Below are 17363 nucleotides of genomic sequence, written 5' to 3'. Positions count from 1 at the left end.
CTAGCATCTCTTTCCACTCCACTTCATTCCGGGGCTTGTTGAGTTGCCTTCATTTACCATCCTTTTCGCAGCCAAATTTGATCCCAAGCCTGCCCTTTCCTCTCCAGGCCGAGTGAGCCTACTTGTACCGCTGCAGCCAGACTGGACCCCTCCTTTTGCCACCAAGGTCTCTTGCCTTGATATCGTAGTGCTGTGTGTCTTATTGGCAGCCCCTTCCCCACCAGTAGCACACTGACCAAAGCCAATGAGAGACCGGAAGTATTCTGCCCTAAGTGGCAAGATCTTTTACTCCCAACCCACCCAGGGCATAGAATGGGTGGGGGCAAATGTGCAGTGAAGTGGTAGCTAAAAAGAGCCTCCAGTGCTCCAGAGTCCAAACCCAGAAAAGGCCTACCGTAAATGAGCTGTGTGGAACTGTTGGCTACAACGCAAAGGGGGCATCATGTAGCTAGGGACATGGGAAGCTGCCGACTACTGAGTCTGGATTCTTTGGTCTGTCTAGCTCAGGGATTCTCAATGTTGGGTCCCCAGATGTTATTGGACTTCAACTCCCATAATCCCCAACCAAAGGCCACTGGGGCTGGGGATTATGGGAGTTGGAGTCCAAGAACGTCTGGGGACCCAACGTTGAGAATCCCTGGTCTAGCTCAGTATTGTCTACACCAGTGTTTCTCAACCACTGGTCCGTGGACCAGTGCCGAGCCGTTCTGGTCTGTGAGGAATTAATCCCCCCCACCAAACAGCTTCGAGCCGGTGGACGCCACCGCTGCTGGGAGCTCTCCAGAGCTCATTTCTAGGCAGGCAGCCCTCACTGCTGAGATAGCATTCATTTCGAGGAAGCTAAATTAGTGTTATCCCAGCAGTGAGGGCTGCCTGCCTAGAAATGAGCACTGGAGAGCTCCCAGCAGTGGTGCCCCCGTGGCTTGAAATTGTTTTGGGAGTGGGAATGGGGGGGGACCCCTTCACTAACTGCTGGTCCTGGGGGAGGGGGCAAGGTGGGGGCAACCCCTTTACTAACTGCTGGTCCTGGAAACTGCGCACAAAGGATGTACTGGTCCATGACTCCAAAAACTTTGAGGAACACTGATCTGCACTGACTGGCAGCAGCTCTCCGAGATTTCAGGCAGGCGTCTTTCCCAGCCCCACCTGGAGATGCTGCCAGGGTTTGAACCTGGGACCTTCGGCATGTAAAGAAGGTGCTCTTCCACTGAGCTACAGCCCCACTGAGCTACAGCCCCATCCCCTAACGGGAATATCTTACAGTGCTCACATGTAGTCTCCCAAAATGCAAAAAAAAAAAAAAAAAAAAGCACATCATGGCTGCATCCCTTATACCATTCCTGAGATCTGTTTTTCTATTAAGTGTATGAAGCCAAGGGCTTCATACCTAGCCCCACAGCCAAGGCAGAGAACAGAGTTTCCATGAACGTCTTGTCTAGGAACAGGTTGGTTAATCCCTTTGCCAGAGAGAGAGATGGCCTGCCCATGTGCTTTTGCAGCAAGACACAAGATTCACATTAGCTTGATCTGCCTGAGCTTAGATAGCCTTAAGGTTTGGGTATTAGTGATAAGTCTTGGAGCATGGAAACTGACGAGCCCAGTATTAAAAGAGCAAGCACCACAGCAAAAGCTGCAGATCATGCTAGGAAAGAAGGGAATCAACCCAGAGAACCCCATGCCGGCCATTCTAAGGCCTGCCTCTCCTGTCTGCACAGCAGAAGGATGTACCAGTGTGGTGTAGTGCTTAGCGTGCTGGACTAGGACCAGGGAGACCCAAGTTTGCCCACTCCGTCCTAGAGTCTCCCACAGTTGTCATTTCCCTTCCTAAGGAAGGAAGTTGTGTCTTAATTCAAAACAGAAAGTGGGGTGCAGGAAAATGGCTGTTGTGTGTTTTGTGGACTCTGCTATGAGAAGGCTGAAATGCTAACTATTCCTTCAGCTGCACTCTTCTACAGCCAAGTGTCAAACATGTAGGGAACCATACTGGAGTTGTGTGCATGTTGGAGCACATCCAGTGCAGATTCAGTCCATGAACTGGGACCAGCAGGGCCCTGGGTAGCAGACCTGAAAAAAATAACTTTTTTTTTCTTCTGGAGGGAAATGACAGAATGGGTTTTTCCCCAGCCTTCTCATCCCTAGCCCTGAGTCTCTTATTTGGGGAGGTGATGAGCGGCCAGAGTCCTGATATCTGAGGAGCCATGAGAGCACAAGCTTGGGTCTATCTTAGCAGCTGACAATGGCAGCCCGTGATAAAATTCCTGGAAAGATACACTGCACGGAATGCTCTGGATTGCAGAGAAGAAACTCCACTGATATCAGTAGGAAAAACTAAACTGTTCTCTGCTTCAGATAGCACCATAAGCCACAGTTTGCAATGTTCTTTTCAGTGATTGCCATATCAGATGACGAGAGAGGCTTGTGGCCTCAAAAATGGGCTCTTGGATATCTTAAATGGAAAACAAACAAAATAACTGAATAAGAACCCTCCCTGGAATTCCAGTCTACACACACACACACACACACACACACACACTGGTAGAAAGCTTTTTACAATTCTAGAGCGACTTATTCCACTCTGCTTGTGGCTTGCATATGAATGCATTACCTGTATCCAAGTAACTTTGGATCTCTGTTAGTTTATTTGCTCTGTTCTTTAAGAAATCCTGTGCCGTTTGGGAATGTAATGCCACTTGCAACCACACGTCCATGATTTGAACGTTCATGTCAAGTTGCATGTAGGAATCGTGTCCTTCAGGCACGGGATTAAACAGAACCCCTCAGAAACGGTGTAATGCAGGCCATGAGCGTGTAAGCCCAACACGACCACCACAGACCTGTAGGATTGAAAGGGACCTTGGGAGTGCAGCCCTCTGCCCAGTGGCTGGAACTGCGGCAACATCCCCAACAGCTCCCTACGCTCTTATCTAAAAACCTCCCAGTTGAAGGGGAACCCACCACTGCATGAGACACTCTTCTGCTCTTGAATTGGTTTTGGTCCATGGACTGTCGGGGAAAAGGCACTTCCATCTCGTTCTTCTGACCATTCCCTTCACCAGTGGGGATCCCTCATCTTCTCGCTTCCTAGGGCTAGTAGTCATGTGTCTAATTCTAGCTTTGTTTTTCATGAGCATGACCATGGGCTTTCCAGTAGAGCGTAGGCATGCCAGGTGCAGCATACTGTATGCAGGATAGTCATGACATTTTAATTCTGCATTCTGTTGTGGCTGTCTTAACAAAAAAAAAGCAGGCGTAAGGAACTATATTACTGTAGTTGGCATTACAGAAAGTAGAGAACCCATGTAACTTGCACATGGAGGTTGGCAGGGGTCAGATGCTTTGGAAGAGTTCATCCAGCCCCTAAAAAGTGATCCACACAAATGCTGTTAGTGATCCACACAAATGCATGCTCAATGGTGCATTTATCCAGTCTCTTCTCCCACTGCAAGGCTGTTACGTGAGAGAGCCAGACACTGCTAACATAGTGATATTTGCATAATGCTGGCTCTGGGAAAAGGTTAAAATGGAGGGGAAAGGATTTTAAAAGGTGTCTATACATGGGAGGCTGCCTTCTGTATTTGACCTTTCTTCCTGGCATGCAGAATCAGGTTTCCAAAGCTTAGCTTGCTTTGTGGAATAGTTCTTGGTTTTGCATAGATCTGAAACAGCTTAAGCGTCAATCCTGTGCTTGCATCTCGCTTGGCTGTCAAAGAAATGGCTGCATTGTCTCGTCATGGATGGCTTGCATATGTGTCTGTGCCACAGTTACGCTGCTGCTTAATGTATTTACCTCCAGTATCTTGGCACATCTGAGATCTGTGGATTTCTTCATTCCATAGATATGGATGTGGATGTGTGTTGTGCCTTACTTCACACTGGGATACATTACCTTCAAATCTGTTCTCACCCTGACAACAGTTGAGAAGGATTTCCATAGGTGCCCATAGACTTAATATTATTATTCTGCTTTTCAGCAACAACAAAAATGTTCTCATAGTCATTTACATGGGCTGGGGGGGAAAGAGAATATGGTTCCCTGACCCCAAAGTCTCTCAATCTAAAAAGAAACACAGGGCAGCCATTGGCATCAGCCGTTGGAGGGATGCTGTGCTTTGGCTAGATAGGGACAGTTGCTCTCCCCCTGCTAAACAAAAGTCACCACTTCTTAAAAGGTGCCTCTTCCCCTAGCTGGCAGGGGCCATAAATGTATTTGTGGGCATCGTTTCCCTTTCACCACGCTCCTGTTGAAGCAGCTGCAGCACCAATCATTGCAGCTGTGGTCTTATTTCAGGGGTCTCCAGCAAAAACCAAGCTACTGGAAGTCACTGGCTTTTAAAACTGCAGCTGACTTCTTACATGCCAGAACTGTTCTCTTTCTCAAGCAGCTATAGCTTTGAGTGAATTGGGCCAGCTTTGGAAATGCCAGCATAACTAAGATGCTGTAAACAGTCTTGGGATTTTTTTAATGAAGAAAAATACAGATTGGACAATAAAATAAATCAATAGAACGAGGACATAAATTCATGGAACCGGTTTTATTTTATTGTTGTCCTAAAATAGTTCCTATTGGGAACTATTATTTATTTTATTCAAGTTTTATACCACCCTTCCAAAACTGGGTCATGGCAGTTTACAAATAAAACAAAGACAGGTAAAATCAATCTACAATTAAAAATATAAAATACCATAAAACAATTAAGCAATAAAACAATTTAAAAACCCTGAAAAACAGGTACATTAAAAACTCTTTACAACAAATTAAAAAAACCCTGGAAGGCCAGGCCAACTAGTCAACTGTTCTGTCCTTGTTCTTCTGCTATGTACTACAAGCCCCAATCCTGGTTATAGAATCAACATTCCCCTCTGTCCACATGTCCCTGTTAGTCACTTATGGCACATCAACAGAAGATGGAGGCAGGGATGGGGGGGCACTCTTTTGATGCCTGCTAACTTGGCAGAGGCACCTTTAACATGGTGATTCTCTCTTATTTAGCAGGGGGAGAGTAAATGGCCCTATCCACCCCCAGCACAGTACTTCCCGTGACTGTTGCTGGTATATATCTTATGTTTCTTTTTAGATTGTGAGCCCTTTGGGGACAGGGATTATTTCTCTGTGTAAACCGCCCTGAGCCATTTTTGGAAGGGCGGTATAGAAATCAAATGAATGAATGAATGATATCTTCTCCGCCTACCAGGTGGCTGGAAGGATTCTTGCTTGGCCCAGGTGGCTAAGCCAGGCCTCATCTGGACACTTCTTCAACACCACTTCCTGTTTGCTCCACAGACAGAATGTCCACCTGGCGGTTCATGCCGAAAACTTCAAGTCGGAGATTGTTGATGTGAAGAAAATGAGAGACATCTGGTCCTGGATTCCTGAACGCTTTGCCCTCTGCCAGCCTCTACTGCTTTTTACCACCTCCGAACACGGCTGCAGCCTAAGCCGGTAAAGGCTCCCCTCACTACACATAGGTTGGGTTCAGACTATGGCCAGGAAGTCTAGTTCCCAAGGAGCACGCACTTCCGGCAGATATGTTGCATGGACCTGCCAAAGTTCAGTTCGTGGACATGGACAGACGTCTCCACTTCTGCCCAATATTACTTACCTAGAACTGAAACTGGGCAGAGAATGTCAGGCAGAAGCTGGGAAGTCCAGCCAGCACCCAGAAGTTGGTGGCTTCAGAGAACATGCCCGCTGGGGGTGTCCATTCCCGGGGAGCCAGGCATCCTGGCAATCTTCTGAATTCTCCTGTAAAAAGGAATCTCTGGTGTAGGATGCCCCAAAATGGCGACAAACAATTGGGGCACCTGGAACATGTCAAAGGTCTTGGTGTAGAACACTTGTAGACAGTATGTATGTCTCACTAAGGAGGAATCTTCTTATTTTGTCAGGTTCTACTCACACTGTGAGGGACACGAACCAACTCTCCTCCTGATTAAGACAACCACCCAAGAGGTGAGTCAGTTGTGGTTGAAATGGCAATGTACAAAGTCATAAGATAAACTTAACTAAGGGCCATCACGTCTTATAGCAGAACTGAACAAAAAGAGGGCCATCTTAGAAATCCCTGTGCTATGTATTTCAGCACCAAATACACTTCCTTTTTAAGGAACTATCCCTGGTGATTGCTAAACCATTTGTGCCATGATGGCATTTTTTGCTGTTGCAAAACAGCAGTCGCTATCTACCCTTCATTATTTCTCCTCACACTTGTAGATATTAAGGAGTTGGGAAACAGAATTTCGAAACCGTTTCCCAAGCAAAGACATCATACCATAGCCCACTCCTCTTTCTTGTGGGAGCCATTTCCCAATTATCTTCTGCCATGCCGCGGTGTGTGTGTGAGTGAGTGAGAAGTAGGGAGGGAGGACCCCCCCAGATGGTGGACCTGTTGGGAGGCAAGGTTGATTGGGTGGGAGGAACCTTGATCTCTTATAGCTGCAGTACTGGTGAACATAGAACATGGAAAGCTGCCATATACCGCGTCGGACCATTGGTCCATCTAGCTCAGTCTTGTCTACTCAGACTGGCAATGGCTTCTCCAAGACTGCAGACAGGAGTCTGTCTCAGCCCTCTCTTGGAGATGCCAGGGAGGGAATTTGGGACTTGCACGCAAGTATGCAGGTGCTCTTCCCAGAGCAGCTCTATTCCCTAAGGGCAATATCTTACAGTGCTCACGGATGTAGTTGCCCATTCATATGCAGCCAGGGCATACCCTACTTAGGAAAAAGGACAAGTCATGCTTGATACCACAAGACCAGCTCTCCTCCCTTCACCTAAGTGGGAGAAGTGGCTCACACACACCTGCAGCTCTGTGAAGGGTGAACAACCTCTGTTATAGCTGCAGACCCCTGTTTACACTGTGCATGGCCAGACATAAAATGTGATACAGCTTGACCACTATAGACCAACTGTAGCATGACTTGCTATTGTGTTAGAGTCACTTGACTCATAGTACAGTAGATGGTTGGCCATCAACTGTAGATTCAACAAGAAGCTACACCATGCATTGCTCACTGAGAAACCTACCTCCTATGATCCCTACATGTTGCATTCTAGCTTCAAAGTCTCCTGGGCGGGTGCCTAAAAGTCATGTGTAAAGGTAAAGTTGTGCCATTGAGTCGGTGTCGACTCCTGGCGCCCACAGAGCCCTGTGGTTGTCTTGGGTAGAATACAGGAGGGGTTTACCATTGCCATCTCCCGCACGGTATGAGATGATGCCTTTCAGCATCTTCCTATATCACTGCTGCCTGATATAAGTGTTTCCCATAGTCTGGGAAACATACCACTCTTCCAGTGGTAGGGTGGTTTATTTCTTTATTAAACCTTCAGTTATTTAAACGTCTTGGTATCTTCTTTTGCTCATTCATCTAGGTTTGTGGTGCTTACTTATCAACCGACTGGAGTGAACGCAAACGAGGAGGAAACAAGCTGAGTTTCTTTGGCACAGGGGAGTGCTTTGTGTTCAGGGTAAGAAAACAGTTGTCTGTCTCCCAAGAACAGGGGAACAGTGTCAAGACTAGAGGCTTCGAATAGACCCCAGACCCGTCTATACTTCTCATATTGATGATGTTGGAGGTTCCCGAACCTGGGTCCCCAGTTGCAGTTGGACTACACCTCCCATCATCCCCAGCCACAGTGGCCAAAGGGGGTGATGGGATTTGTAGTCCATCATCTAGGGGCCCAAGTTTGAGAACCCCTGTCATAATAGCTTCCCTGTTTATCTTCTCCCTTCTGGCTGTTCCACACACAAGCAAATATTGTTAACCTTTCTTGATTCTGTTTTACTAGCTTAAAGAGCCATATCAGTGGCCCTGTCGGACAAAACAACAAAATGTGGTTGTTGAGTTGTGGACATGAGGGGAGGAGGGAATGAACAGATTCTGGACTCCTTGGGTCTCCATCCAACCAACAATGGTGGTTTGTATGGCTTAAACCATGGTTTCTTAACCTTGGGAACCGCAGATGTTGTTGGACTACAACTTGCAGAATCCCGAGCCACAAAGGCCATATCTGGGGATTCTGGGAGTTGTAGTCCAACAACTGGAGTCCCAAGATTAGGAAACCCTGGTTTAAACTGGTCAGACTACTGCAGATGTTGGCCTACAGCTCCCATAAACCCTGGCTATTAGCCATTGGATTATGGGAATTGTAGTCGAAAAACAGCTGGGGTGGCCAAAGTTGAGCAGGCCTGGTGTAGATAATACTGAGCTAGATAGGCCAAGGGTCTGGCTCCATGCCAGTCACTTCTCTCTCAGCCTAACCTACTTCACAGGGTGGTTGTGAGGAGAAACCTAAGTATGTAGTACACCGTTCTGGGCTCTTTGGAGGAAGAGCGGGGTATAAAATGTTTAAAAAAAAATTTAAGTCCTCTTTGCTAAGCATGGGCCACCTTGGTTTGCATCTGGATGGGTGACTGCATGAGCACTGTAAGAGATTCGCCTTAAGGGACAGGGCTGTAGCACAGTGGAAGAGCATCTGTTTGCATGCAGAAGGTCTCAAGTTCAGTCCCTGCTTGGCAGCATCTCCAGGTAGGGCTTGGAGAGACTCCTACCTGGAACCTTGGAGAGCCACTGCCAGTCAGTGTAGCAGACAATCCTGAGCTAGATGGACCAATGGTCTGACTCGGTATAGGGCAGCTTCCTATGTCCCCTATGTTGGTTTCCAAAGATTTGCTGGTTAACCTCGCCTCTCCTCTTTCTCCAGCTGGTGCCCGAAGTGGAGCGCTACGAGTGGGTCATCATCAAGCACCCTGAGCTCGCCATGAGCGGGTTGGAGCAAGGGAACAACTCTTCCCAGGCTTCTGATGCTCCGCTCTCCTCCAATCCCTCCTCGGATCCTTCAGACCGCCTCTCCCCCTTCCTCTCTGCCCGGCACTTCAACCTGCCTTCCAAAGCTGCCTCCATGTTTATGGCCGGGGCCATTGAATGCATAATCATAGGCAAGTCCCGTGTTTCCACTGCTGCCCATCACAGCAGCGCTCTTTACTCCTAGAGGAAGGTAACTGGTAGTCATAAAACTGGAAGGGGAGGTCTTCTGGTCCAGGGCTCTCTGTTCAGTGCAGGAAACACTTGGAGTTCTGCGTGCAATTCTGGTCACCACATCTAGAGGAGGACCTTGTAGAACTGGGAAAGGTGCAGAAGAGGGCAACCAAGGTGATCAGGGGCCTAGAGCACCTTTCTTATGAGGCACGGCTACAACACCTGGGGCTATTTAGTTTAGGAAAAAGACGACTGCAGGGAGACATGATAGAGGTCTATAAAATCATGCATGGTGTGGAGAAAGTAGATAGAGAGAAATTCTTCTCCCTCTCCCATAACACTAGAACCAGGGGTCATCCCATGAAATTGATTGCCTGGAAATCTGGGACCAACAAACCTTAAAATTTTAAAGTGGATTATAGCCCTTTTCAGACCTTATGCTGCATGAATGAACAGATGTCTGTATACCCCTACATGTGTTTGTGTGAATGACTGTACCTGTGTTCACTTTAAAAGTGAATTTCAAGTGTGTGCATGTGTGTGTGGTACAGGTGGGAAGTTTACTTACCTGTGATCAGCTTAATATGTGAATGACTGCACCTGTGTACATTTTGAGCCTGTTGCCCAGTTGTTGGACATAAAGTCTGAAGAGGGCTCAACCCTCTAGCGTAACTGTGCTCCCATAACCACACATTTCCTGCGAACTTCATGATCTTGTACCCAGTTTCTGATGCTACATATAACATCCTGTAATGTGAGAGCATTTAGCACCCCCAGGATCTGTCTTCAGATGGTGCCTGAAGATACACTAATGAGGACTTCTGGATTTCTCAAGATGGGGAGAGTTGATAGGTCCAGGGCCCGGGTGGGGGGACTTTAAAAAGTTGGTTCAGAGCAGGAGGGGGGGCTCGTTCCTATGACTGTCCCATGTCAACTGTGAGGATTGAATTCACATTGCTCAGTGAGGATTGGAAAGGCAGTAGAAGGACTGCCTCAGACTCTTCTTCCCGGCCTCCCACATCAAGATCTCAGTTCAGATTAGAGCCCCTCTCCATGTCACACCCACCCTACTATTAAGACGACAAATATTTAGAGTTCAACCAAAGTTCTCAAAGCGGTTTGCGTAGAAAAATAAATAAGATGGCTCCCTGTCCCCAAAGGGCTCACAGTCTAAAAAGAAACATAAGACAGACACCGGCAACAGCCACTGGAGGGATGCTGTGTTGGGGTCAGATAGGGCCAGTTGCTCTCCTCCTGTTAAATATAAGAATCTAAAGGGGGTCTCTCTGTTCAGTTAGCAAATATTACGCTCAGTTAGCAAATATTTCTTTTCCCGTTGGAGCCCACAGAAATGTATGTTCAAGGCAAATAGCACAAAAGGGACCGGCAAGGTGGGGTCGATTTAATCCTCTCCCATCATGACCAGTGTGCTATTTGCAGAAAAAGATCAAACTCCCCAAGGGCAGTGTTGAAGTCCCATCTGGTTCCCAACTGTAGAGGAACTCTGAGAGGGAGTCAAATGCATGGTGTAGTGGTTAGAGTGCTGGACTAGCACCAGGGAGACCCGAGTTCAAATCCCCATCCAGCCATGAGACTTGCTGGCTGACTCTGGGCCAGTCACTTCTCTCTCAGCCTAACCTACTTCACAGGGTTGTTGTGAGGAGAAACCTAAGTATGTAGCACACCGCTCTGGGCTCTTTGGAGGAAGAGCGGGATATAAATGTAAAAAATAATAATAAATAAATAATACTTCATTGCAATAAATATTTGCGTATATGCAGATGCAAGCAATGGTCTCATGTCTGCAAAAGCACCAGTACTGCATAACAGCCAAACTAAGTCAGTCATAATTAAGCCCCACTGAAACTGGTGGGACTTGCATTGGTCATGACTAGTCTCGTTAAATGGTGCTCCGTCACGGCTGACTAGTCTGGGTGTTGACCTCCGAACCGGTGGGAGGCTGAGGTCCTCCCCTGGACTGATGCCAAAGGATGTGACTCCGGTCTCCTCTCTGCAGGCGGCGGCGATGGCCAAGCTCTCTACATCGACGCAGACCTGAACCACGGGAGGACAGGCCACTGCAACACCTTCAACAACCAGCCGCTGTGCTCCGAGAGCTTCCAGATCGCCATCATGGAGGTCTGGGGCTTCCAGGACACGATGAGCAGCTGAGGCCGCTGCCCCCGCCACGTTCGCAACCACCAGCCCCTCGAGACTCTCTGGATCCCAGTTGCAAGAGCCGAGCTCAACCTCCGGACCGACAGTGGGCAGGCTCTTGGTCCTCGAACTCCCTTAAACGCAGGGCCTGGTTGTCCTGCCACCGTATTTATTGATAGGTCGCTTGTGGTTCATCCTGCACATTCCTTAGCCGCCTTACCTCGGTAGACCTCTCTTCCTATCCTGATTCGCTTTGGCAACCGGGTGGCGATCCTTCCCACCCCAAGGCCGGCGCGGAGCCATGTTGGAACTGCCACGGCAGAGCCTCTGCGAGGCCCGAGGAGTTCCTGATTCTGGCGGATGTCTGTTGCCAGGTGGCTTCACCCAGCAGTATCGGTTGTCTGTTTACAGCAGCTTCAAATTCCTACCAACACAGGCCTGGTTTCAGCACGATCCGTGTGTGTGTGTGTGTGTCTGTGTGTGTGTGTGCGCAGAAGTGATTATGTTGCCGATTCTCCCCCACTCCCACTGCCACCCCTTGGCTGCAGAGCACGTCGTCCCAAAGGATGCCTTCACCCCCAAGGAGAAGCAATCCAGGGGGTTGCAACGTGGGGTGGAGGGGGATACCTCAGCTGGATCTGTGTGCTGTTCTCTGGAGCCAAGCTGTTTGTGGTCTAAAATCGGTTTCCTCCATCTGTTGGAATGGGGTGCCTGTGCATAACATTCATTTGACTGTGCAAGGTGGGTGGAATAAAGCGGAGTCATTTGGAAGTGACGGAAGGCTTTCCACCACCCTCAAGTGCTCCTCTCTTGGGCATCCAGTGCCACGTGCTACCCCTGCTGTTCTGTTTACATTCCTGGTGTTGCATACCAGTATGATCAGTGAGGTTTTTGGTGGGGCAGATTCTGGCAGCCAAAGACCTATATGCAGTGCACAGACCCCCCATTCTCTTCTCCCCACCTTCTGTCAGCATCTGAGCTGTTGCTCCGCTCCTCTGCCAAAAGAAAGTTGGCTGGAGCTTGAGGAAGCTGTACTGACCTCTCACCTCGGCAAATGAAAGCCATCTTCTTTGATCAGGAGAATGATTGGTGCTTTTATCAATCTCTTGTCTTAATTAGGAATTGACTGTTCTCCCCAGAGGCTCTAGGGGGCGCTCTTGTCTCGGTAATGGGTAGCTTTCTGACCACTGAAGATTCTTGTACAGCCTTTGCCCGTCTCATTATCCAGCTCTCCTTCCAGTGCAGTTTGCCTGGAGTGAGCCGAACGAAGCTGTAAGCCTCATACTGAAGAAATGCCCTCTCTGTAAGGCACATCTGCTTTGCCCGCCCCCTGAGTGTCCTGATTGGCTGTGAGCATTGTCCATTTAGCAAATGAAGGAGAGTCTTGTCAGTATTATCATACATATCTAGTATCCTATGCAATGAATTGCAGTAAAGCGGAGAGTTTGGAGGAGGATGTGGATTTTTCTTTCACAGACATGGCACAGCTGCAAACTGGCCTGTTAGTGTTGGCTTATAGACAAGGTAAACTCAATTTGGATGGAAATGGGGATTTGAAGGGAGCAAGAAACTGTTATGTGACCCAAGGCATGCCATAGAACGCGGTACACTTTGGCCTCTGAGGCTGCAGGTGGTCAAAGTTGGAAGGTTTTTTCCTCTGTTCAAAGAGTGTGTTGCAGGATCTGGTGTGTCATAAGACAGGGTTCAACCCTTTTGCGTCCCAAGTTGACCAGGCCCAGGCTTCTGAGGGCTGATGCAGGCAAGGAGAATCGGCCGTTGCATGACGCCTCACTGCTGAAGCCAGTTGCTTGTGAGAGCTGGTGAAGCTTTATCGGCAACATCGTCTTGTGATATGGTGGTTGCTGGTGGCGATCCTGGTTGTCTTCTGTCATATCCATTTTTACAGCCTTCACTGCACTCGAGGAATGACCCCCAAATATTCCATTAATGCAGAAATCCTAGCAATCAAGTTGTGCATGCTCAGGCATGGAGTCTATCCATTGACATTGCATTGTGAAAATTAAAATGGGAGTCTGTGACTGCCCAAGCGGGAGGTGAAACTGATACGGTGGCAGGATTGGGAGGGATACGGGCAGTCATGCCCCGAGATCCGTTTGCTACTGCATCACTTTGGGCAAACACGAAAGCGGCTTTTGTCTCCTCTGTAACATCTCCCCAAACGGGGGTATAAATGAACCAACGGTCATCATCTTATGAACAGTTCCTGATGTCCTCTCTTGGAACCCAGGCCCTAGGTGTGGCGAATACTGAGCATGCTGATGAGATTTGTGTGTGAAATGTTGGTTTTTGATGGTTGGGAAGGAGCTACTCTAGAGCAGGGATTCTCAGCCTTGGGTCCCCAGATGTTACTGGCCTTTAACTCCCATAACCCCCAGCCAAAGGCCACTGGGCCTGGGGACTATGGGAGTCGAAGTCCAATAACATCTGGGGACCCAAGGTTGAGAATCCCTGCTCTAGATCATGACCTCTGTTGCTTAGCAGGAAATAGTAGGGCTGTTCTCGTGGTTATTATTAAGGTAAGAGAAGCTGCTTAACCTGGTTCAGGAGCTGTGTGAACTCCTTACTTCTGATTGTCTGAGCAGCTCTTGAACTAAGGTAGGAGGCTTCTCCTCCCCGAGTAATCATCATGAGAACTGCTCCTGAATCACGAAACTCGATGTATGTACTAGAAAGTTTCCAGCCTCTTTTGGTGGGGGAGGAGGTCAAGGGAAACGACTCACCTGCCCATGTGGTCTGCAGTGTTAGACCCCCTCATGGACGCTTTCCTTAATTCACCAAGAAAACCATGCTTAAGAGGGCACTACCTATTTTTCCATTTGAGATGGAGCTTAGGAATCTCATCTTTTTTCCTCTGTGAGGAGGATGGAAAAGAGAACAGTCATCACCTCTGGTTAAACTCCAAAATACCAAGAATGCTTTCCGTTCTCCAGCTTGGGTCCCCAGATGTTGGACTACAACTCCCATCATCCCCAGCTGCAATGGCCTCGGTAGCTGGAGGTGATGGGAGTTGTGGTCCAACGGCATCTGGGGACCCAAGTTGGAGAACGGCTGCATTATAGCAAAACTTGAAAAAGAAGCCCCCTACATATCGGATGGTGATTAATCCCAGCACTAGTGTGAAAATATAGCACCTGTGGATTCTGTTTGTTTCACACTGAAATGGATCCTCCTTCCTGCCTCTCGGAGGTACATGTCCTAGTTTTCCTCTGGAATATGATTTTTTTTTTAACTTCAGCAGTCACCATGGTAATGCTGCATGATATTGCAAGCAGGCAAGGAAACGTGCCCTCCTGCAGCTGGGGCAGAGCAACCTGGGGGCTGAGGAGCTATATCTGAAAGCTGGGGAAGGCCAGCTAAGAAAGATCTCAGTTGCCATCTCTCGCATCGCTCTGTATCGGTTGCCGTGTCTCGTCTCGAAGTGAATGTTTTGTACCTGGCTAGATCTCGTACATGTGAATGTGCCGATTTCTAAACCTCTTCCTCTTGTGGGGTTTCCCCCGGAAGCAGCTGTATCACTCTTGCCCTGTGATGTCTGCCCCTCTCCTAAACTCCCTTTCCTTGCCCAGTTGTTTGGCAACTGTCTGTGTATGTGTGTGACTCTGTGGCCACACAGAAATCCGATTGACTTTTCTTGGAAAATAAACTCTAGACATGATTTAACCACGTTGACTGCATTGCAGGGTTTTGGGGGCCAGCTATCTGATACTTCTGGCGCCAGGGACAAACCCCTAGGGAGGCTGGCTGGGTTGGGCAGGTACTAGGGGCTTGAGGCCAGTGATGGGGCACACCCCCTGCCCTCACCTCCTCCCTAAACACAACAGTTCCTAATGCAGCCTCCATTCTTTTTATTTGGTAGAATACAGGAGGGGCTTGCCATTGCCTCCTCCCACGCAGTATGAGATGATGCCTTTCAGCATCTTCCTCTATCACTGCTGCCCGATATAGTAGCAGCAGGGATTTGAACTGGCAACCTTCTGCTTGTTTGTCAAGCATTTCCCTGTTGTGCCACTTAAGGTGAATGGGTGGAGGCTTTTAATTAAAATGCAAAACTGGAGGTCTTACAGATGTCCCTCAGAATCCATTTATTCTGTCGTCTTCATCTGGCAAGCTTGCCTGCTGGGCAACCAGGAAACACTTAGCGATCTCTTTATTTTATTGTTTTAAAAAACACATTTGAAGCTGTAGCCATCTGGTATTGAAACCAAGTGTCTTCATACAGAATATCAGATATCAAAAGGCTTTACTATCCTAGGCAAAGCCTGCTCGTAGGCCAAATGACTAGCAAACACATGCTGTGTGCAAATGACAGATTCACAGACGATGCTGTTGGTGGTCCATTGCCTCCATAAAGCATGGAAGCTTACAGCTGGGTTGACTTGGGCAGGTCGGATGTCCTTGCCAGCTCAAGGGAATCGCACTCTCACTCATTCTGCCTAGGAATTCTCTGTAAAGCCTTATCTGAGTGTGTAAATATTTGATATTCAACCTCTGGACACTGTCTAATACAGCAATCAATGTCTGCAATAAGGTAGATTCAGGCAGGAGCCTCTCCCAGCCCTACCTGGAGATGTCGGGGAGTGAATCTTAGACTTTCTGCATGCAAGCAGATGCTCTGCCTCTGAGCTATGACTCCATCCTTTGAGGGGAATATCTCAGAGCACTCATATTTTACCCATCCAAATGTAAGCAAGTGGAGTCCTGAGGTAGGTGGAAAGCAAAAGCAGGCTGGTTTTTCCTGGTGTGCATCTGGAAGCTCAAAATGTGGTGGTGGTCTTGGCTAGGATTAAGCCAATGCTTTTATGTTAGGTATGAACTGGCAATGCTTTTCATGCCCCTGCTTAAAGGTTATAGCGGTACCAATTTTACCACTTGCTCTTACACCTCACCTCTGTTTGAAGGCAGAACTAAAGATAAAAACTGACCACGTCTGCAAAAGAAAACACCTCTGTACAATGCCTGCAGCACCCTGATTCTGGCCTCAAGAGGGCACAGTTGAGCTGGCTTCAAAAGTAGTTGGACCCTGTGGCTGAAGCCTTTTGTCCTGAATTAGAGGAAAGACCATAAACCTAAACCTCGGAGATGTCTCTCATCATCTGCCTCCCTCCGCCAATGGCCTCGGTAGCCCCAAACAGCAGCAGTGGTTGACTGGGCCCTCCCAAGTGGAAGCACTTGGTCTTGGTCTCACCCTCTGCCCACATCTCAGCACCCTTGGGAAGGATTGTCGAAGAGATGCTGTCGCTGCTGGGAAAGCCAACACTTAACGTTCAGGGGTGCAACTAGAATAACTGCGGACTTCTCGTCAGTCTAGGCTCATGGCGCTCAGCAATGCAAGAATTATTGCTTATATTTTGGGTAACATGCATAGGATGGGATACCCAAAATGTACTGCAAAACCAGCTCTCTGGTTTTTGCCATTGCATCAAGATTCGCCCTCGCTCTCTGGAGCTCAGAAGGGCGGCGCGCCTGTGTCGCTCCTTTGGGTAGCCCGTGAGTGAAGAAAACTGCCAAAAGTAACCGCGGGACCTTTCTACTTTCAAGTTCCGTAATTGTAAATACAAGAGCTGACCACTCTTCTGGTCTGTACACTAGACTCCTTTGTATCTTCGAGGCGACCAGTTTCCCCTCCACCCCCGTGTTTAAAAACTGCAAATTAAATTTCCCAACCAAGGGGAAAAAAGTAACTGAAACCCTTGCGCAATGTAACAATTTCTACTTCCTTTTAGCAATCAGCGCTCTCTACCCTGGCAAGTCCATTGTTCCAAAACGTTGGTAACTAACGTCATTGCTGTTCAGTTATTTGGGTTTGCTGATTTGGGCGAGGCAAGTGGGGCCGCCATAGCAGCAGCTGGACACAGGTAGCCGCTGGTCTGGCTCCACTACTGGCTAGTGGGGCAGACATTGCCAAAAATCACTCAGAGTATTCGTCCGCTGGAATGGTACTGAGGGCCTAGATTTGTGGGCTTGGCTCATGGACTCCAGCGTATGAAAACATGGAAGGCCTGAGCTGTCACAGACAAAAGCCGAGCAGCTGTCCTGGTAGCAATGAGCGCGATGCTCTTCTGAGCAAAATCATGTTGGTCAAATTAATTTGTAGCACGTGTATCTCGCTTTGTGCACAGCGCATGTGATTTGTATGGCCCTTACCGCCACTCTGTGAGGCCGTCTTATCCCACTCTTGCAGCTGGGTCGGAGAGGAAGTGACTCGCCTG

General features: G+C 48.3%; 1 protein-coding gene across 3 annotated transcripts in view; it reads left to right on the top strand.

The window, feature by feature from the left end:
* Positions 1-14814, top strand: part of TBC1D24 (TBC1 domain family member 24) — a 32831-nt gene extending 18017 nt beyond the window's left edge. For all 3 annotated transcript variants that reach the window (XM_053276841.1, XM_053276843.1, XM_053276842.1), the window contains 5 exons: positions 5282-5440; positions 5887-5950; positions 7370-7465; positions 8702-8936; positions 10994-14814. In XM_053276841.1, coding sequence (XP_053132816.1) covers positions 5282-5440; positions 5887-5950; positions 7370-7465; positions 8702-8936; positions 10994-11148 — 709 coding nt within the window. In that variant the 3' untranslated portion in view covers positions 11149-14814. The remainder of the gene's footprint in view (positions 1-5281; positions 5441-5886; positions 5951-7369; positions 7466-8701; positions 8937-10993) is intronic.
* Positions 14815-17363: the final 2549 nt, after the last annotated feature.

The sequence above is a fragment of the Hemicordylus capensis genome, chromosome 13, assembly GCF_027244095.1.
Source record: "Hemicordylus capensis ecotype Gifberg chromosome 13, rHemCap1.1.pri, whole genome shotgun sequence".
NCBI lineage: Eukaryota > Metazoa > Chordata > Lepidosauria > Squamata > Cordylidae > Hemicordylus > Hemicordylus capensis.
The sequence above is the reverse complement of the archived record's forward strand: the minus strand, read 5'-3'. Positions and strand labels throughout refer to the sequence as shown.